Genomic DNA, 22,908 nt, shown 5'->3' with positions numbered 1-22,908 from the left:
CTTTCTTCACGTCACCTGTCACCCTGAACTGGTTTCTTGAGACTTAACCCTTAAGGATGAAGCTTGAAAGAAATGGTTGTAGAAATTACCCATTTACTTAAGGCCAGCTTGGTATCTACTCTTGATCTTGGTGGGAATGTGAGTACCGGGACCCAGAATTTCCATATCCTTGATTTGCAAGGCCTTCTGAAGAGAAGTGTGCATTCTAGGAAAATGGACTGTCTTTATTTCTTACCTGAGCTTCATTCCCAAATGCCTAGCAGGTCTTTTTCTCAGTGAGCTAGTCTGGGCCATAGATTAAGATCAAAAGATCCTGTTTTCTCCTCTTCTCTTTCTTTACCTTTTTCCTTTTGGTGAAGACTTGATATAAGGCAGTTGTTCTCAAACTTTACCTGACATCAGAATCACCTGGCCTGCTGGACACAGCATGGATTTTTGGGCCCCACCCCAGATTTTCCAACTCAGAAGGTCTGGGTGGGGCCTGAGATTTTGCATTCTAATAAATTCCCAGACGATGTTTACTGACTGGGTACCACACTTTGAGAACCACTGATCTAAGTCTTTTCACTATGCTCCTTCCTTAGTCCCCAAGAGACTTGAGTCCCCACCTTGGCTATCCAGATATTATCATCAGTAGTTTAAAGAGTGTTCTAGTTAAGAAGAAACTAAGCCTGAGGGAAAGGTCAATCCAAACCCCCATTCTCCTAGTTCCCTCCCTGGAGCCGCTGGACTGGAAGCACAAAACTATAGACTACTACCTTGGCTGCACAATCAAGAACACCATGAATAAGATCCAAGAGAGACTGCTGTTTGTAGAATTTATGTTTGAGCTCCATCTAAACATACCTAAAGTACTTATTCTATCATATTGCTATTTTTTTTGTTTGTTTGTTTTCTATTCCTCAGACCTTATCAGGGCCCTTATTGTAGGAGTGAGGAGGGCTGAACTCTTTTGAAACATTGTTGCATGTGACTAATACCTGCTACTAAGGGAGAGGCCGTAAGGGTAAACTCTATACACCACCATATATTCTGTTAGTTCTGGTCTTGAAAAGAGAGATGCATTCTTTCACTTGTGAGAAAGCAAGGGGGATAAAAGCCCAGTCCTTGTTTATAAGTATTTCACATTTGCCTAATTATTTTATTTCTCGGGACTGCTATAGTTCTCGGGGCTGATTAGGTTAATTCTGTTTATCTTACATACTCAGTAGTAATAAAAAAAAAAAAAAACTTTTGCTGTTTGCTATAACCCCTTAGTCATTAAAAACAGGTACTCTATTTCAGAGGCACAAAAGAAATAAAATGCCTTTACTTCGCAGAATTTTTACAGCATGTATAAAAGATAAGTCTTGCTAAAACAGATTTGAAGTTAATTTATATATTCCTTATCCCAGGTTCCTACCACTCACTACATATTTTCATATTATAGAAGGTGAGTTATTTTTCTTATCAAACAAAAATTTCTTTTTTAGAAGCCATGTCTATGATTCAACTGTAAATAAATATCATTAATCTGCAAATTATATCTTTTCTTCTGAAAGATCAAAATACTAGTAAGTCAGGGACTCCCTAAACATTTAGAAATAGGACACCACAGTCCCTAGACCTCTTAGCTTCTGCCACTGAGTCCTTTTCCCCACAAGGTTGCTCCCTAAAGATGGGCGTCTGGTTGAGCCCTTCAGTGGGAATTAACTGTGTGGAAAGAGGTGAGTAGCAAGGCATCAACAGGTCAGAGAACCCCAGTCACAGACAACTACTTTTAATACAGTTTGAACACTCACCGTATTCAAGGGCTCTTGGGAGGCTGGCACATGAACTCAGATGTCATTTTCAAGGAAATTGTTGTAGGCAAGCAACCAATATCCAAACAGTCTTTTGAAACCAGTTCTTTTCTTGGAAAACTATATACTTCATCATATTCTGATTTATTTGAAAATTGGTCATTACAGACTGAATTATATGTTAGCAATTATTCATTATATTCAAATTAAGCCACTCTTAAATACCCCAGATAAACAAGCATCTTCTAGATTTTTTATAAAATTCTTAAAAATAATGATGCATATAATATTATAAATATCACCTAATACATTTATAAAGGCAGTTCATTTTTGGGGTGCCTGGGTGGCTCAGTCAGTTGAACGTCTGACTCTTGATATTGGCTCAGATCGAGATCTTACAGTTCAGGGGATTGAGCCCCCTGTTAGGCTCTGTGCTGACTGAGTGTGGAGCCTGCTTAAGATTTTCTCTCTCTGTCTCTACCACCTCTGCCCCTCTCCTCAACTTGTACTCTCTCTCTCTCTAAAATAAAAAACATAAAGGAAATTCATCTTAATATTTTTATTAATCTATTTTATAATTATTAATTTTAAGAAAGTTATGTTTGCCTTTTATGATTAATGTTGAGCAGGGGGAAATAGAGACAAAGACCAGATGTTTGCTGTTCTCATTTTATTTCTATTCAGTTTGTGTGTTTTATAAACTCCAGGAATTATTTTGAATCAGGTGGCACTTTATCGATAAACGAATTTATTATATATTTATGATAAATTTTGTAGATTTATGGCAATGGCCTTATGTTTTTATTTTTATAGTTCAGAGTTCATTAAAAACTAAATCCAGCATAACCATAATCTGTTTCACTTCCAAATATAAGTAGAGTAGAAATTTTAGACATAATACCCAAGTTTTAATCAGTATTACTAAGTAACTCCTTCCTAAGAACCGGTCATAATTGGTGTGTGTGAAGGCTCCCAATGTACAGTCAAGATTTTAAATGTCGAAAAGAACACTTCACAGTTTTATTTATTAGTTTCTTCCTGCTCTTTGTTCTTACCAGGAATTCTGGTGGAAAACATGGATCTATATGAAGAAAAGACATTTTTTTTTTTAATTTTTTTTTTTCAACGTTTATTTATTTTTGGGACAGAGAGAGACAGAGCATGAATGGGGGAGGGGCAGAGAGAGAGGGAGACACAGAATCGGAAACAGGCTCCAGGTTCTGAGCCATCAGCCCAGAGCCTGATGCGGGGCTCGAACTCGTGATGCGGACCGCGAGATCGTGACCTGGCTGAAGTCGGACGCTTAACCGACTGCGCCACCCAGGCGCCCCTGAAGAAAAGACATTTAATGTCTTTTTTTCTTTAGCAAGCATTTTTTTCCTGAATACAAAAATATATAGTCACTATAAGTATTTTAAAACACAGGAAGTTTTAAAATATCATGTAAACTTCTATCACCGAGACATAACTACTATTTGTGTTTTGTATATGTTTTACTAATCTTTTTCTCTTGTTAAAAAAATGTGTGTGTAAGCTGTATATAACACATAAAAATTGGGATCATTCTTGGATACAATTTTGTAACCAGCTTTTTTTACCTCCTTAATAATATGTTGAGAGCATTTATATTTGTTTGAGTTGTGACTGTTTTTCAGAAACTCTTCTAAACTTGCTGTTGTTCAGCAAACAACTATTCATTCAAAGCATTATTTTTAATGAGTACAGAATATTGAAATACTGTAGTGTATTTAGCCAATTGCTTACTGATACTTATATAAAGAAACTATTTTTCTGCCACTAGCAGCATCACAGTATCTTTGTGCATGGATTTTGTATGCATTTATGTAGGATAAATCTTACCAGTAGGATTATTAGATCAAAGAGTATGGACATTTCAAGCCTATAGAAATGGATTGCAAAATAGTTTTTCACCAAACTGTCAAGAATGCCTTTACCCCCAACCCTCAACAGCATTGCCTATTATCATTTTCTTAATCCTGCAGCCTTTACATGCTTTTTGAAAATGCTACCTAATGGCTTGATGAAAACGGAGGTATTTTTAGCAAAAGGGGAAACTTGTCATTAATGATGCAATATATCAGTGTCAGATTCTCATTTTAAGGAAAGCCATTTATTCAAAAACTCTGGGTGATTAGGTCGCTCAGTCAGTTAAGTGTCTGACTTTGGCTCAGGTCATGATCTCACAGTTCGTGTGTTCCAGCCCCGTATCGGGCTCTGTGCTGACAGCTCAGAGCCTGGAGCCTGCTTCAGATTCTGTGCCTCCCTCTCTCTCTGCCCCTCCTCCACTCACACTCTGTCTCTCTTTCTTTCAAGAAATAAACATTGAAAAATTTTAATAAAAAAATAAAGAACAAAAGCTCTGAGTGATCTGATATAGCTGTCCATCTATTTTTAGAAATATAAGGATATCTTATTTAAAGATTGAAGAGCAAGACATTGACATGTGCTTGATAGTCACTAATTGACTTTACGTCAGTGGAAATTTTATCCTAACCCTCGGTGTTCTGGAAAGCAGCTTTAGTTGTTCTGATCATGGGGTCACTTAAGGTCATGGGTTATTTGGTTTAGTGAGATTTGTATGGTTGGATAGGGAAGCAACCAATTCTTAATAGAATATTTTTGTCATAAGGTTAAAGGTAAAAGTTATACTTCAGGAAGTTCATATCTGAGCCATGGTGCATTTTTGTTTGAGAGCTGTATGTTATGTGAAAGCAAGTGATTCATTGTTGAAGCAATGAATTCATTTGTTCACAAATAGAAACAAAAAAAATGGAGACTGACTTGATTGCTTTGGGGGAAGCTGCAAGGTTTATTTCAAGTTTGTATTTATTGCGGAGGTGCAAATTTGTTAAAAGACCATTGGATCCTGGGAAAGATGTCTGTAGAAATATCTTTATTCCTTTCCTTGGATTGCTGCAAAAAATTACCACAGACTTGTGATTGAAAACAACAGAAATTTATTCTCTCACAGTTGTGGAGGCCAGAAATCTGAAATGAAGGTGTTTACAGGACCATCTTTCTCCAGGCAAAAGGGGGAATCCATCCCTTGACCCTTTCAACTTCCTGTTAAGACTTCTTCCTTCAACACTCCTTGGCTTGTGGTGGCATCTCTCCAATCTTTGCCTTTGTGGTCACATTGCTTCATCTTCTGTGTGTTAAATCTCCCTCTTCCTCCCTTTTATGAGGACACTTAAGATTGCATTTAGGGCCCACTTGGGTGATCCAAGATAATTTCCCCATCTCAAGATCCTTAACTTAATCACATCTACAAAGTCTTTTTTTGCCATGTAAGGAAACACTCAAATTTCAGAGGTTAGGATATTGGGTATCTTTGGGGGGCCATTATTCAGCCTGCCATACCCAGGACCTTAAATAAACCTGATTTCATGTACTTCCCTCTGTTGGCATATGTCCAGAAACAAAAAACTCTTTACCAAAATTTTGACCCAACTGTCTGGGGAGGGGGTGGGGGATGGGCAGAGTTGACTTCATAATCAATCCAGCATATCTGGGATAGGTGAGGTCTCATAAGGCTTGAAGACTACCCTGTAGGTCCGGCCAGGGAGACAAGAGAACAGATTTAAAGATTCAGGGCAGAGTAGGCCAACAAATAGAGCTGTTCTTCCTTAGTTCTTGTCACCTGAATGGATGGAGGGTCATCTCCATGTGAAATGCACATGTCTAACTTGAATATTTTGGTCCCCAATAGCCTGCCTGAGCTCCCTTGTTGGCCTCATACTACGCTTTCAGTTTCTCATCATCTTCTTTAGAAGGAGCTTTTTACCACTTGCTATGAAGCAAGGCCTTTGAGGACTCCCCTCCTTTCTCGTCCCCTCCACGGTCCAGGGAGCTTTTCCTCTGCAGCCAGTGCAATAGCTAATCTTTTCCAGTTGCATAAGAATTGAGAAACAATGAGACTATTTAAAAGCCCACTGGCCTCCTTCCAGTAGCTGCTCACTCCAGTGTTTACTCTGGAAAAGGTGCCCAGTTATATATCCATTCTTTGTGTAAATTCTCCTTTACTTCCTGTGTCCCTCAAGGAGAAGGAGGACCTTTCCTGGGAGCAGTGTATGGAGACGTGGTGCTCTAGGGGGGTGGAGGAGGCAACTGAACCTTGAAGTATCTTGTGAGGCCTTAGATGGCAAGCCAGAGAATGGGAGAAGAGGAGGCTTTGGCACGGCAAAGGGAAAGCATTTCTGTTTTATCAGTTAGCTGGTACGTGGAGCTTTGAGATGGTTTCAAAAAGGACATCATTACAGAGTGGCCATTACCTCCCCTTGCCTTTTAAAACAAGTAAGTGTCCTTTTAACTTTCTCTGGAGTTGGCTGGACTGCAACATGTACCTTCATTTGTTCCCATTTTAAAATCAATTACCTGTATCAAACTGCTCTTAAAGGCTTGGCCCACTTTTTGAATCTGTAGGTCAGAGTTGTACCATCTACATAAAATAAGCCAGCCGCTCACTGCCCCTAATGCTGAGCCCAATGAAGTATTTCAGAGGCAGTGTAAAGTACAGCCCCTGCCTGCCAGTTTGAAGTTGGGAAGATTCAGGGTACTTCAGTGTCATTTTGTGAGAATGCCTCTTACCTTGTTCAGAACCCCAGAGCTCTGAAAAAGTAAGCGGTGAAATGAGCTACCAACACCACTGCAGATCTCTTGAGATAAAGGTCTAAAGTGCCCTCTTTCCATCAGCCCCCGCTCAAGTCCTTCACATAATGAAACCATTCTGATGAAGCTGGTAACCAAGGTAGAGATTAATATTTTAGTGGTAAAGACAGTAATGAAATCTGAGAAACATCATGTACTGAGGACTGCATTGTGTGCCCTTTCACTGAAGAGATCCTTGGAGAACCAGTTAAACCAATGAAAGGTGACGAAAGCTGATAGAAGCTTTCTTTTCATTTTTGATATGAGCATTTTATATCAGAAGCCTCTCATTACTATTTTCTTTAAAATAAAACCGAAGGGAAATCTTAAAAGAGATGGTTGGCAGGAGTGAAAAGATGATGGAGCGCCTAAAATTTCGCAAAGAGGAGTGTTTTGCCACTGATTTCTGAAGTCTGGTTTACCACCATCATGTTGTTTTTTCATCTTTCTTTAATGCTATTGTTTAGTTCCCTTGATTATCTTGTTGATTATTCTTGTTACAGATTATTCTTGTTATAGATCCCTGAATAACACATCCATGATAGCCTGAGGGGCATCTGCAGGTCTATATTGCTCTGCAGATCTGTTTTATGGCATAGAAAGCATGAATGTACATCACTGTACCAGAAGGTTGCTTCTAAGCCACCTCGAATGAAGGGGCCCTATATATGTGTGTGTGTGTCCGTCCATCCCCAATACAGACACTGGGAAATAGACATGGAAGACACAGAGAAAAGACAAACTGATAGGAAGAGAGAAGTAGGAAGAGAGACCCAATTACAGTCATTTTGGGGCAGACAGAGTCATGGACCTGACAAAGCATCTCTGCCTTCTCCCATTGTCTGCTGCCTGGCTCATCTTCGTGACTTTATTTACATGGGAAGCCTTGGTGCTAATTAATGGAGGGCTGCTACCTACCTCAGCTGGGCTGGTTAGCATGACCTTCATGCTTTCAACAGCTTTTAGCCTGGTCACTAATGACTAATGGAATCGTTCCTCCTCCAAACAGCAACGATTGCCATTGTGAGGAAGCTACCTCGAAACATGACCTACTATGTTGTTCTTTCTTCTGCTTTAAATTGTTTGGGACTAAAGAATAACTGCATCTGCCTATATGTGGGCTTTTTTTTTTGTTTTCCTTTTTTGAAATTTGCATTCTTATTTACGCAAGCGGCACATAAATGCAGGAATATATTCCTATAATAAAAATGTCCACCACAGAGATCATACTAAAGATACGTTGATTTTCAGCCCCAGTCTTTATGTCCTTCCCAGAAGTAGGTAGAGTCATACATCTCCAGATTTTTTAATTATTTATTCACATACACAAATACGTACGTAGAGAAATATATGGGTTTGTCTTGTGTGTATTTACGTAGGTGGTATTACACTGTTCATATCCTTCTGTAGTTGTGGATTTAGGTAAATGGTATCACACTGTTCATATTTCATATCATTCTGGGACTTACTATTTTTATTGAATGGTATGTGTTAGAGACCTTTCACACTCAGGTTGATTTCAGCTTGCAAGTTATGCTAAGATATGCACGTACCAGACTTCTCTCCTTAATCTCTTTAGCTAGTGAATCACATTGATCTGCTTTCAGTGATGAAATATCCCAAATTCTTCATTTAGCAACATTCTAGGATAGATCTATTCATATTTTAGAATTTTTTCTCTGTGAGAATTGAACTCTAAGGTTGGTTGGTGTTTTGTTAACCTTATGGTGTCATTGTCAGGACCTGATCATGGACTTGTGAAATGAGTCAGGTAGTAATTTACTTTTTTTCTATGTCCTGGGAGAGTGGTAGGTATGTGGGATTTGCCTTTTCCTTGAAAATTTGATAGAACTCATCTGTAAACCTATCTGGGTCTAATCTTTTATGTTTTTCAGTTTTCCAAGGTCACTGTTCAGTTTCTTCTTTTTGGGTCGACTTTATTTTAACTTTGAAAAACCCATCCACTTTATATAGGTTTTCAGATATCTGGGTTAAAGATATATGTAGTATTAGTGTTTTCTATCCTCTTTGTAATTACACCTTCTTGTTATCATGAACATTGTGAATTTATACTTCTTCCTCATTCTCTTTCTTCACCCATACTTCTCTCTCCCCGACACTTGCCCCAACACTTGCCAAATGTTTACCTAATATATGACTATTCAGAAAGCAATTAACTTTTTATAAAGTTTATTTTGAAAGCGCAAGCACGGGTGGGGGAGGGGGAGAGAGAGAAAATCCCAACCAGGCTCCACATTGATAGTACCTAGCCCACCATGGGGCTCAAATTCATGAACATGAACCATGACATCATGACCTGAGCCGAGATCAAGAGTTGGAGGCTTAACCAACTGAACGACCCAGGCACTGCAGAAAGCAATTAACTTTTACTGATCGTTTTAAAATTATTTTTGGCTACATATGACATCCCTAGATTTTGACGTGTAATGCTCCCACCTTTCATTTTTAAGAAAGGTGTAATTTCTGCTTTGACTTTTCCGCTTAACTCAATTATTTAGAAGTCTGTGTAAGTTTGTGTTTAATTTGTGTATAGATTTTATGCATTCATTAATTTGTAAGTTCTGGCCTAGTTGTGGCTAGTGAGCATGGCCACCTTAACGTCTGCCTTTTGAAAAATGCTGAGGTTTCCTCTGGCCCAATTAAGATTCAATTTTGAGATTTTTATATGTGTGGGGAGTAGCTGCAATATAAAAAGTAAGTGAAGAACATAGATAATAATACTATATAATAATTACATGTTATATATTGAGGACTCAATGTTATATATTTCATATGTATATATAAAGAGGGAAGGTTATATCTAAACTCAGTATCATATTTAAAATATGTTAAGTCATCTAAATTGTTTTGGTTTGGGGGCACCTGTGTGGCTCAGTCAGTTGGGCTTCCGACTTCAGCTCAGGTCATGATCTCATAGTCTGTGAGTTTGAGCCCTGCATGGGGCTCTGTGCTGACAGCTCAGAGTCTGGAGCCTGCTTCAGATTCTGTGTCTCCCTCCCTCTCTCTCTGCTCCTCCACTGCTCATGCTCTGTCTCTCTCTGTCTCAAAAATAAATAAAAACGTTAAAAATTTTTTTTTTAATTGTTTTGGTTAAACTAGTAAGTGTAATATTCAAATCCTCAATATTCTTGCATTTTTGTTTTGTTCCATTAATTTCTGAGAATTATGGTCTCCTAATGTGTTTGTGACTTTGCCAAATTTCTCTGTATTTTACCAATTTTTCAGTATATGTTCTGATGCTGTGTAGTCACATGCTTTAATGTTAATGACTTCAATAATTTTGATCATCCCTTTTCTCAATATGATTTATCAGGGTCTCTTGTTTTCCCTGAATCTATTTTGTCTGATACGTTCCTGTGATACCTGCTTTCTTTCCTTCTGAGCATGTACCTGTGAGATCAATTTTTTTCATCCCTTCATTTTTGAGCTTCCTATATCGTTTTTATTTTGTAAATATTTCTGGTAAACAACCATAATGCTACCTAATGTAAAAGCCTCTGTATTTTTTATTTATTTATTTATTTTTTGGTAAGTGAAGTTAGCCAATTCATATGTATTATAGAGATATGTTGTCATTTTATTTTGTGTTTTCCATTTATTGTATTATTTTTTAATGTTATTTATTTTTGAGGCAGAGAGACAGAACATGACTGGGGGAAGGGCAGAGAGAGGGAGATACATAATCCGAAGCAGGCTCCAGTCTCTGAGCTGTCAGCACAGAGCCCGATGTGGGGCTCGAACCCCCAAACTGCGAGATCATGACCTAAGCTGACTGAACCACCCAGGCACCCCATGTTTTCTATTTATAATGTGTTCTTTTTTCTCTCTCCTTCCCACTTATTTTCTTTTTAAAGGGGACTCCTGTTTCTTTGTTCTATTTTCCCCTCTAATAGTGTGCAAGTTTTACTTTCCATTTTTAATTTCCTACAGAAAAATTCTTAAACTTCTATTTTCTGCCAACGTATAGATTCTTACATACTTACACGCCACTCCTAAAATGGTTTACCTCCCTTTGATCCATTCTTCCTGCCTTCTGACCACGTCAGCTGCTCCAACCTCTATGCTGATATAATCAGGAATTTGGAAGCTAGATTATGATCATTTCTTTACATTTCTTTTGTATAGTAAGTAAAACTTAAGAGTAAGCTTGCTCTTTTTTTCTTCTTTTTCTCTATTACTTCCCATATCCCTTCTCTATATTTATTTTTCTTCTTGACAGAGGACAATACTATCCCAAATCTTTCAGAGTAGGTCATTAAATCTTTCTGATACCTTGCATGTCCATAAATATCTTTATTTTCTCTTAAAAATTAAACTTATTTGAATGGATACCGATCTCTGGAACTTTGTGTTTTTTGTTCTCCTTGTCACCCAAAGGTATGTCTAGGTGTGTGTATCTTACCCCCCCCCCCACCAACCCCACCATTTCTACTTCTTGCATCAGTGGATTTTTTTCAATTGAGGACTCAGATATTCACATTGAGGACTCAAAACTGAACACGTAGATACTCAGATTTCAGAAGTGTTCTTCCACTTTTGCTGTGATTAATCCCATCCTTCTACTGGCTTTCTTTCCTTGTAATAGAAGAATTTGTTCTGCTGGGTGGGTGGTCAACCTTTGGTTTTCATTTTCCACCTCTCTAAATTTTTCCATTGTGCTTTCTTTTTGTGTTGAGTTCTATGAGAATCCCTTGGCTCACCACTTCATTTGAGTTCTCTTTATAATTCAGGCTCACCTGTTCAGAGTTTGATTTCAACAATCTTTTTTGAAATTACTAGAATATTAAGTTAATTATGTTTTTGGAACTGAATGCACTTTTTCCTTCCACACTTAGCTGTGCTTAAGTCAAAGTCAGGTTCTGTCCATTTGGTTAGCTCTATTTTTTTGGGTGTAAGTTCTATTTATTATGTTTGGTGTCAGTCCTCCATGTTCTTGGCATTGCTTAAATATTTGGTGATTCCTGGTTGGATGCTGACATTTCATTTAAGATGTCCTGCTCACAGCTAGTACAGGTACAGGATGGTGCCTGATGCTAAGAAGCATAGGTAGAAGGAGCACTCACTTTTTCCTGAGTGCAGGCAGCCACCCTGATGAGTGCCTACATTCTCTTTCAATGTCATACATGCTGCCTGTGCTACAAAGCAGACATTCTGTAGTCCCCTCACTGGCCCAAGTGAGGAAGGGATGAAAGGGTTATTGTGAGAACCAAGAGCAATAAAAAATTCCAGCTCTTCCTCCTTGATTCTGTGACCCATCATCCAGGCATCAACTTCTGTCCATGCATCCACCTTCAGGCTCATAGTGTAGGCTTGTGTAACCATCCACCCCTTTTCAACAGGCCTCTCCTATAAATAGGGTCAGGTTCATGATTTCTTTCTTTTATCTGATGCCATCTGATTAAAATATGTATCTTATTATTTTATATGATGTGAAGAGGGAGGGGGAGCTTCCCAAATGATCACCTCTGGTTGATCACCTCTTTGTTGATATCACAGTTGACCCTTGAACAACATGGGGGTTAGAGGGGCTCCAGCTCTCCACGTGTTCAAAACTTCATACATAACTTTTGACTCCACCAAAGCTTAACTGCTGATGGCCTACCATTGACCAGAAACCTTACCAATAACATAAACAATTGGTTAACACGTATTTTGTATGTTATATGTGGTATATACTGTATTCCTACAATAATGTAAGCTAGAGAAAAGAAAATGTTAAGAAAATCTTTAGAGAAAATATGTTTAAGTACTATGATATAATTTATTTAAAAAAATCCTTGTATAAGTGGATGCATCCAGTTGAAACCCATGTTATTCAAGCGTCAACTATATTTCCCCAGGTTTTGAGACAAGGAGGAGGGAAGATGGAATCAGATGAAATAAAGAAGGAAAAAGAGACATTTTATGGGCTTATTCTGTGTGTATGAAGAAAAGCTTTCACAAACATATAAAGTGATTAACCTTTGATCTTTACTTGTTTTTAAATTTTGTATGCTAATGAGATATTCTTTTTCATTTTTAGGTCTTGAATATAATCATGGCCAAACCTTATGAATTTAACTGGCAAAAGGAAGTTCCTTCCTTTTTGCAAGAAGGAGCCGTTTTTGACAGATATGAAGAGGTAAAGAAGTGTTACTAATTTTTTCTCTCAAAACATTCTTACAATTACTTCATTTTAATTTTAGTATTGAGTAAACAGTCTTTGACATAAGTAAGAGTACCAGTGAGATTTATAAGTTGGAATAGTTGGAAAGAGGCAAGTTTTGAGATATAAGGATAATGATACTGTAATTTATTGAGCACTTACCATGTGCCAGATACAATAATGATAATGATGCTGTAAATTATTGAGTGCTCACTGTGTGCCAGACAGTCTTCTAAGCACTTGTGTATATTATTGTTTAATTCTTCACAACAACCTTTTAACGTTGTTGCTATTATTGTCCTGGTTTTACAGATGGGTTCATGTAGTAACAGTTGTTGCTTAATGAAGTGCTTTTGGCAGACTTTCCATGCAAAACTTTGTATTTGTTATAAAAGGAATAGTGATTGGACTTTGTGCTAGTCATTTGTTTTGCTCTTTCCATTCATGTAGAACAACTGGACCCAAGCTTTGCTTGCCCCTATTTCTGTCATTTATTGTTTGTGCCCTTGCAAGGTGACAGTGGCTCCAGACCTTCTATAGAGCAGGGGCTTGGGGCCACCAATCTGTTCACAAAGTTTAGGTTAGTAAAGTGAAGCCTCATTAGCAATTGTAAGCACATCTTTTTTTCTTAGGCTGTACTTGAATTTGAGGTGACTTGAGGGAGAGAAGGTGATGAAGTTGTTCCCTCTGAGGCAAAGTGAAATGTGAAACTTGTTAAGACTTCATGTAAAGTCAGGATCGGTTCCTCTTGTGTGGAGAAGGAGCAACCCTTCTGCCCTGCTGGTGGGAATGCAAATTGGTGCAGCCACTCTGGAAAACAGCACGGAGGTTTGTCAGAAAATTAAAAATGGAACTACCCAGGGCGCCTGGGTGGCTCAGTCGGTTAAGCGTCCGACTTCAGCTCAGGTCACGATCTCGCGGTCTGTGAGTTCGAGCCCCGCGTCGGGCTCTGGGCTGATGGCTCAGAGCCTGGAGCCTGCTTCAGAATCTGTGTCTCCCTCTCTCTCTCTGCCCCTCTGCCGTTCATGCTCTGTCTCTCTCTGTCTCAAAAATAAATAAACATTAAAAGAAATGTTTTTTTAAAAAATGGAACTACCCTATGACCCAGTAATTGTACTACGAGGTATTTGTCCAAAGGATACAAAAATGCTGATTCGAAGGGGCACGTGCGCTCTGGTGTTTATAGCAGTGCTACCCACAATAGCGAAATTATGGGAAGAGCCCAAATGTCCATCCACTGACGAATGGATAAAGGAGATGTGGTTTATGTATACAATGAAAAGAATGAAACCTTGCCATTTGCAAAAAGTAGATGGAACTAGAGTGTATTATGCTAAGTGAAATTAGAGAAAGACAAATATCATATGATTTCCCTCATATGTGGAATTTAAGATACAAAACAGATGAACATAGGGGAAGGGAAGCAAAAACAAGATAAAAACGGAGACAAGCCTCTCTTAAATACAGAGAAGAAATTGAGCGTTGCTGGAGGGGAGGTGGATGGGGGGATGGGCTAAATGGGTGATGGGCATTAAGGAGGGCACTTGTTGGGATGAGCACTGGGTGTTACATGTAAGTGATGAATCACTAGATTCTATTCCTGAAATCATTATTACACTATATGTTAACTAACTTGGGTTTAAATTTTTTTTAAGTCAAAAAAAAAAAAAAAGAATTAGTTCCTCTTGAAGTTGGTGAAATGTATGTGGTGGCTAATTGTGCTGGCCCACTCAGCGGTTCAGATTGTCAGGGCTTTTCATAAGGTCTGTGGGCTGGCGTGACTGTACTTGTTGACTTGGTTTTTCCAAACCGTGTATCATAATATCCTCTAGATTTATACATGGTTGCTTTGTAAGTAAACAAAATTGAGAAAGGCAAAGGATTGGCCCCAATGTGGTTACTCTTCCTAGTATTGAATTAAAATATTGAAGTGACAGCTATACGTATGACAAAATTTACTCCTTCCCAGAAGGAACAGCTAGCCACATTCTGCTATAAGAAGAAACAAAATATTCTGCCACCTGGAGGCAACCACTACTAATTCTGGGCAGTTTTCTTTGTCTTTTTCCTATTTCTTTCTCTTTAATCTTTTGAAAATATAAATCAGAACTTGTGATTGCTGTGGTTCAGATGCTTCCATGATTCCCTGTTGTGGAATAAAGCGAACTACAAGGCCATCCTTAATCTGGGTCCCCCTTCATTCTACAGACTTGTTTCCCACCAGTTTCCTTACACTCTCTGTGTTAGCCATAAAAATCCCCCGGCGATTCCAAGATACTTTTCCGTTACATGCTTTGTGCATGCTGTTCCTTTTTCCAAAATGCACTTGTTCCTCCTAGTTTGATTGGTAAACTCCTCCTCATCCTTCAAAACCCAGTTGAGAAATCTCCACCTCTTTGATACCTTCCTTGAGCCATTGAATAAGAATTGGTAACTCCTTTTTGTTACCACTAACCTACCTACCCTTGTACACTATACACTGCATTCACATTTTATTTACTGTTTTTATGTCTCCTATTGTACTCGGAGTTTCTTGAGGTCAAAGACCACACTTTACTTATCTTGCTGTCTCTGGGGTCTACCAGGACACATGCAACTGCCAAACTCACTGCAGATGTAGCGTTACAAAGGATTTGAGTTAGAAGTGGTTCCAGTGCAGTCTGGTTTTGTTGTTTGTTCCTTTTCTTGATAAGTGAAATGGTGAGGGTACTTGATAATCTTGAAGATCTGTGTGGGGACCTGAGCCTCAACAGATTGAAAATATTAGGACAAATCGTATGACATTTTTCATCTTTTAATAAAAAAAAAAATGACCCATGTCAATAGTTTGATGGAGTTCAAACTTAATACAAAGTAAGTTACTGCAATTGGCTACTTGTTTCTACTTTATTCAGTGTGGCCAAGGAAACCCAGGACTGGCTTAGACACATTTACAGGTGCTTCTCCCAAGTAAACCACGTCTAGATCGGGGACTAGAGTCGCTAAGATAATAGCCATTGTCCTCTCTTTCTTTTTTATTTTTTTAATTTTTTAAAATTTGTTTATTTTCAAAGAGAGTGTGAGTGGGGGAGGGGCAGAGAGCGTCCCAGGCAGGCTCCACACTGCCAGCGCAGCCCAGTTTGAGGCCTAAATTCACAAACTGTGAGATCGTGACCTACGCCAAAGTCAAGAGTCGGACGCTTAACCGACTGAGCCACCCAGGCACCCCACCATTGCCCGTTCTTATGAACTGGTAGGACTTCACTCCCTGAATACACCAGAGTGTCCCAAAGATTGGCAGTTTCCGAAGGCAGCACCGCAAGCACTGGAAACCTTTAGGATTATTTAAATACACTACATGGCCTCTAATAATTCAGAGAAGGTCATTTTGAAGAGATTAAATGTAACCACTGGCTGAGTATCTTGCCTACTGTCATATAAGCAGAAACATATTGGAGAAAAAAAGTACTATTTTTACACTTTTTTGACCGAAATGTGGTTTGATGAACTAGAGGTTCATTATCGCTTGAACTATTTTTATTTCTCGGGGTGATTTTCTTTGGTTATTAATCATCACCTCTCACTCATACTTAGGAAATACTGATTACCTGGGCTTCTAAAGGCATTTGCTTTTCACCCAGGTCCCTCTGAAAATCTTGAACACGTATTGAATACAATCTTGCTCAGCTTTCAACGTTAAGTGATATCAAGATTTTCAGCAAAAAAAAAGTTTCAATAAAGCAAATGCCTTTCTTCATAACATATCAAACAAGAAAGCCACAGTACTTCGAGTTGGACTGTAGCCACTTTTTTATTACTGTTTCCCAGTCCTGTAAGATTCAGTTCTTGGGACCCACGACCACCAAAATATTGAAGGCAACAAAGTGCAAGCAGAAAAGGTTCGTTTCCACAGTGAGTGTGAACAGCAGTGAGAAACAACAGCTGATAGCAAGTGGGAGGAACAGAAACTGGAGAAAACACAGCCCAAGCGCCCCAAAGGCGTCATAGCAAAGGGACCGTTTATGAAGGGACATAAATGCCTTTAGCACCATATGACAACTAACATTATCATAATGGCCTGAAGGAGCAGCCAAATATTAAATGACGTTCCACATGCTTGTTTAAAGAAGGCAGGAGAGTCTGTCAAGCTGTGGGTGAACCCTCCCTAGGTCAGAAAAAAAGCAGCATCAACTGGTGACGATTTTTAAAGTACATGTTATTTTGCCAATAAGTGTAATCAGCGCAACTGCATTTAAGCATTATTGTATTATTTCTGTGTTTCTTTGGAGGTGGGCAAAATTGTTAGAGACACAGCAGCCTGCACAGTAGCCTCTTATTGTATCCCTGTGCCATTTCTACATCTGTTTTTTAAATTTTTTTGCATTTATTTATTTTTGAGAAACAGAGTGAGACAAAGTAAGAGTGGAGGAGAGGCAGAGAGGGAGACACAGGCTCCAAAGCAGGCTCCAGGCTCTGAGCTGTCAGCACAGAGCCTGATGCGGGGCTCAAACCCACGAACCGTGAGATCACGACCTGAGACGAAGTCGGACGCTTAACCAACTGAGCCACCCAGGCGCCCCTCTACATCTGTTTTTTATGTAACTTTACTTATAAGCTACTTAAATGCAAAATAGATTTTGTGTCCTAAGGGATGCTTATTATTAAATCTTTAAAGCAGATTTCAAAAAAAAAAAGTTAAAAAAAACCAAAGCGGTGATTTTTCTTTTTTTTTTTTTTAATTTTTTTTCAACGTTTTTATTTATTTATGGGACAGACAGAGACAGAGCATGAACGGGGGAGGGGCAGAGAGAGAGGGAGACACAGCATCGGAAACAGGCTCCAGGCTCCGAGCCATCAGCCCAGAGCCTGACGCGGGGCTCGAACTCACGGACCGTGAGATCGTGACCTGGCTGAAGTCGGACGCTTAACCGACTGCGCCACCCAGGCGCCCCAAGCGGTGATTTTTCTATTGCCAAAGAGAGAAATAGCAATACTTTTTAGAACACGTGTGACCCAAATGTCTCTAACTCAGTCTCCTGACTTTCCTTTAATAACCTGTTAAAAGGCTGAAGACCCCCATCCCCCTGGCTATGCCAGGCCCTCCTCAGTCTTTCCTAGAATTCCTACATGCTTACATACTCTTGGTGATGACTCCTATCCTCAGTGCCTTCTTACCTCTCTGTTCTCAGGACTGTTCCCTGCTCTGGTTTATTTCACTCTCTAAATCCTTTGCATATATCATCAAATCCCAAGAATCTTTCATTTAAGATTTGGTGGTAGCCGAGGAGGACTGGACCCACAACAGGGCACACTTCAAGATTAAACGTCAGAGATCATGCTCAACAAACTTCGTTAGCCAACCTGGCCAGATAGTGTTTCCCATGGTCTTCTCCTTTTGCCCCCCTTTTCCACTAAGATACATGTTCCTGTTTCTCTAATTTTCTTTTTTTTTTCTTTTATTTGAGAGAGTGTGGATGAGCAGGGGAGGGGCGCAGAGAGAGAGAGAGAGAGAGAGAGAGAGAGAATCTCAGGCTCCATGCTCCATGCAAGCCCAATTTGGGACTTGATCCCACAACCCTGGGATCCTGACCTGAACTGGAATTAAGAGTCAGATGCTCAACTGACTAAACTGCCCAGGCACCCCTCTTTTCTTTTTTAATCTCTCCCTCAGAGTCCTTTTCTAATTTATCTACTTCCTCTTTTCCACATGCCTCTTCCCCAAATTAAAAAAAAAAAAAAAAAAAAAAAATTTCTCCCTCTCAAGCCAAACAAGCAAAACAGAAAATTTTAGTCCTTTCTCTCCCTGAACAGTTTGGAAGTGAGAGTTTGAGGTAAAAAGGGAGCCAGAGTCTTTTGAGACCTTCACGTTTGTATGACTCTGAAGGGCAATGAATGTACTGAAAATTTTTTTTTTTTCAACGTTTTTTTATTTATTTTTGGGACAGAGAGAGACAGAGCATGAACGGGGGAGGGGCAGAGAGAGAGGGAGACACAGAATCGGAAACAGGCTCCAGGCTCTGAGCCATCAGCCCAGAGCCTGACGCGGGGCTCGAACTCACGGACCGCGAGATCGTGACCTGGCTGAAGTCGGACGCTTAACCGACTGCGCCACCCAGGTGCCCCATGTACTGAAAATTTAAAAGAGCTTTATCCTAAAGAATATTCTGTTGCCCTTCTAGCTGAGTGGTCACCAACAGAGCTTTGCATGACAGACGGGGTCGATATCTGTGTTGCCCATTCCCAAGTGTGGCTGTCCAGCACTTCAGATGTGGCTGGTGAGGGGTGCCTGGGTGGCTGTCGGTTAAGCGTCTAACTTCAGCTCAGGTCATAATCTCACAGCTTGTGGGCTCGAGCCCCGTGTCAGGCTCTGTGCTCACAGCTCAGGGCCTGGAGCCTGGAGCCTGCTTCAGATTTTGTGTGTCTCTCTCTCTGCCTCTCACCTGCTTGTGCTCTGTGTCTGTCTCTGTCTCTCAAAAATAAACATTAAGAAAATTGTTTTTAAATGTGGCTGGTGGGATTGAGAGAACTGGGTTTTTAATTTTAATTAATTTTAATTAAAACATACTTAACTCCACGTGGCCACTGCCTATGTTATTGAACAGCATGGTTCTAGACCACAAGCTCAAACTACAACCAGAGTTTAAAATACCATCCTCCTTTCCCAACACACAGAAAGAGTTCTGCTCTCACTTCGTTGCACTCTACAGTTTACTTCAGCCATTTCTTCTTGATGGCAGCCAGAACAGAGATTTAAGTGTTTCATACATGACTCACCTCAGGCCCCACCCTTCCCACATCAGAGATCCCCTGGTGGGGGCCACCCCTTTTTCTCACCCATGGGACTTTATCGTAACTGAAGCAAGGAGCCCTGGTGGATTGTCTTTTTATGGCAAAACCTTGGTCTTTATAGTAGCTCCTTCCCCCTTCTCCCTCCAGCCCCCTCCCCTAACACACACGCATACGGAATCTGCCAGGGTAAGGGAAACCATTACTGTAGTTATCAGACCCAGTGGAGTATCAAAGTGCAGAATCAGTACCAACCTAAAGTAGGGCTGAGTGGGACAGGCTGACTTTGGCCTCTTTCCAGGACAGCTCTGAAATCACATCGAGGGCCATGCAGTGAAACTCCAAAAGGCCCAGGCAGCCTACACACCCCAGGCTGTTCATCAGTGAAGTGAAGAATTTTCCAAATATAATTTTCAAAAAAACTAAAACCACAACCCTCATAGAAAGTATTTTGGCTTCAAGATTTATTTAACCCCTCAATGAGGACACCAGCAGGATGATAAAGCTAGTTCTAAGAGCACTGGAGGTAGAAAATTGTACTGTTAACCCTGAACAACCCGGGGTTTGGGGCAGTGACCCCCATACAGTGAAAAATGCACAACTAACTTTTGCCTCCCCCAAAACTTAACCGCTGATAGCCTGCTGCTGACCAGAAACCTTAATGATAATATAAGCAGTTGATTAACGCATATTTTGTATGTTATATGTATTACCTACTGTATTCTTACAATCAACTAAGCTAGAAAAAAAAAATGTTATTAAGAAAATACTAGGGGGCTCCTGGATGGCTCCGGCTGAACACCTGGACTCCTGATTTCCACTCAGATCATTATCTCATGGTTTGTGAGTTTGAGTCCTGTCTTGGGCTCCACACTAGGAGGTAGCATCATGGAGCCTACTTGGAATTCTCTGTCTCCTTCTCTCTCTGCCCCTCCCCCACTTGCTCTCAAAAGTGAATATTTTTAAAAACTTGAGGCAAACACATTTATAGTACTGTACTGCATTTATTTAAAAAAAAAATCCACACATAAGTGGACCCATGCTGTTCAAGGTCAACTACGTATAGTCAGGAGAGGAAAGTGGACACAAGTTTTGTCAAGTAGATACAGAACTGGTTACTGTCCTGTGCAGCAATAAAACTAAACTAGCGGTTGTCTTTTCTACCAGACACAAATCACATGCATCTCTGTGGAACAGAAAACAATGGCAACTTATCTAGCTTACTCTGCAAAGAATCTGGGCCCTAAAAAATAGTAACTAGTAAGTTGAACAAAAGTACACTGTTCTATAGCAATAAATCCTCCTTGGTTAGGCCTCTTAGACAGTGCTCTCTTCAGTGTCCAGAGGATATATAGCCATTTTTTGTCTTATTCCCAGGTTCTGGATCATTTAAAATGAATTGTACCTACAGGGTCAGGGTATTAGCCTCAAAAAGTAGACAGCAGAATTTTGTGTATTACTTGTATTTGCAGTGAGTGATAAAATTGCACTTCTTTAAACTCCACTTCATGCGAGTGAATTCCCTGTTCCTAAACATTATGAGGAAATGTTTTTGTTGTTGTTACTGATTTTGGTGTTTTTTTTTTTAATTTTTTTGTTGTTATTTTTGAGACAGAGAGTGTGAGTGGGGGAGGGACAGAGAGAGAGAGAGAGAGAGAGAGAGAGAGGGAGGGAGGGAGAGGGAGACACAGAATCCAAAGCAGGCTCCAGACTCTGAGCTGTCAGCACAGAGCTCAATGTGGGAATTGAACTCACGGACTATGAGATCATGACCTGAGCTAAAGTTGGACACTCAACCAACTAAGCCACCCAGGCATCCCTGATTTTGGTGATTTTTAGGGAGGGTGCTTTTTAGTCCTTACAGTAGAAGTTTCTTCCATGATGAGCATTCACTAGGTGCTCTACAAAGGGTGTTATGGTCTAAACGCTGTTGAACAAATGGTTGTTTCATTTAAGCCCAGAAGAACCCTGTTGTTAGGTCTGTCTCTAGCCTCCTTTTACAGATTGCAGAACCGAGGCTTGCAGTGGTTAAACCCCTCACCCCGGTGCCATAGCCAATCACAGCTGAGCAGAAAGATTCCATGTGCTAGCCTGCAGTGGTTCTCAAAGTGTGGTCCCTGATCAGCAGCACATGGAACTCTTGCTAGAAATGCAAATTATCAGGCCCCACCCCAGATCTACCGAATCAGAAACTCTGACAGTGGGCTCCAGCAATCCTTGTTTTCAGAGCTCTCTGGGGTGATTCTGATGATGTAGCTCAAGTTTGAGAACCATGAGGCATAGCACGTCAAAGAGTTCTAGACTTCCTTGGAAAGAAAAAAAATGAATGCATTTAAAGTTCTTTGCAGCTAATCTCCCCCAACCAAACAATGCAGTTAAAGAGGGGAAACCATTCAGGAAAAGAAACTTTTCTTTTTCCAGAGGAGTTCAACATAATAGATTTTATTTCCCTTTGAGTGTGCCAGGCACAGTGCTAAGCACTTGACCTCAGTCATCTCTTTAAATCCTCAGTTGGTGGTAAGGATTAAGTGGGATTATTTCTCACATTACACAGATGAGGAAAGAGAAGCCTAAATTAGTTAAGGAGTGGCCTACTATTCAATGTGTAGTGACTGATGGAGCCTGTCCCCAGAACTGATTGATAAAGAGAACAGACGTGAATCACAGCTACCTGTCCCATGACTTGGGACCTTGAAATGGCTGCCATGTGCAAATGATGGCATTCAAAATATGGCACGTTAGTGCACTAAGTGTTTTAACCTGAGGGAGTTTGAGAAAATAGCAAGTGCCTTCCTTCGACCTGGAAGAAGGAAGCATCCTTATCTCCAAAGACAAAGTACTCCGAGAAGAATCTGAACAAACAGGCCTTTCTTAAGATCCCCCAGTTTACTACACTTAACCTCATACTCCTTGACCTATCATATTTCTACATGACCATCCACACTATTCATCATACCTAATACAGAAATACTCAGATTTAACCGTTTTTTCTGGTCTTCATTTTCTTATGCAGACTCCCATGTCTCGTGTTAAAAAAAAAAAAAAATTCATCTGAGTAAATGTGAAGATCAAATTGGCTTTGTTCAACAATTCATGAATTCATCTAAGCATCCAGCAAACAGGAAGGGGCTCTGTTGATCTGCAGGAAGGGAAAGGTTTTTTAAAGCAAAGAGGAAACAGAAAACGGGACTTACTAGTGAAGAATGCATTGTTTTAGGCAAAGTTGCCCTCCTGAGGGGACGGAGGGGATCTATCAGTGGACTACATACTAGTGCTGACCAGAAAACCCCAGGCTGGCTGGTTACAGGTCACATTACTTAGGGAGACTGAAATTGCAGTAAGGTCAGGTATTAAGTCTTGGTTTTCTGACATGGGGTCTTAATGTAAGTGACTGCACTTGGGGCATATGGTTTTCTTTTTAATCATACATATAACTTACAGTAAATAAATGTGTATGTTCTTCTTTTGCTAATCTGTCAGTTTAATTTTCAGACCCAGCCAGGGACCCTAAGAGGATTAAGGAAAATT

The 22,908-nt window shown here is 39.9% G+C and overlaps 1 protein-coding gene across 14 annotated transcripts in view; it reads left to right on the top strand.

Moving 5' to 3' along the window:
* The window catches only part of PLCB4 (phospholipase C beta 4), a 422,070-nt gene that overhangs the window by 243,587 nt on the left and 155,575 nt on the right, over nt 1-22,908 (top strand). For all 14 annotated transcript variants that reach the window (XM_086701713.1, XM_086701708.1, XM_086701702.1 and 11 more), the window contains one exon: nt 12,493-12,591. In XM_086701713.1, coding sequence (XP_086557839.1) covers nt 12,508-12,591 — 84 coding nt within the window. In that variant the 5' untranslated portion in view covers nt 12,493-12,507. The remainder of the gene's footprint in view (nt 1-12,492; nt 12,592-22,908) is intronic.

Source organism: Puma concolor, chromosome A3 (genome assembly GCF_028749965.1).
Source record: "Puma concolor isolate L17-30 chromosome A3, mPumCon1.1.hap2, whole genome shotgun sequence".
In the NCBI taxonomy this organism is placed as follows: domain Eukaryota; kingdom Metazoa; phylum Chordata; class Mammalia; order Carnivora; family Felidae; genus Puma; species Puma concolor.
The sequence above is the reverse complement of the archived record's forward strand: the minus strand, read 5'-3'. Positions and strand labels throughout refer to the sequence as shown.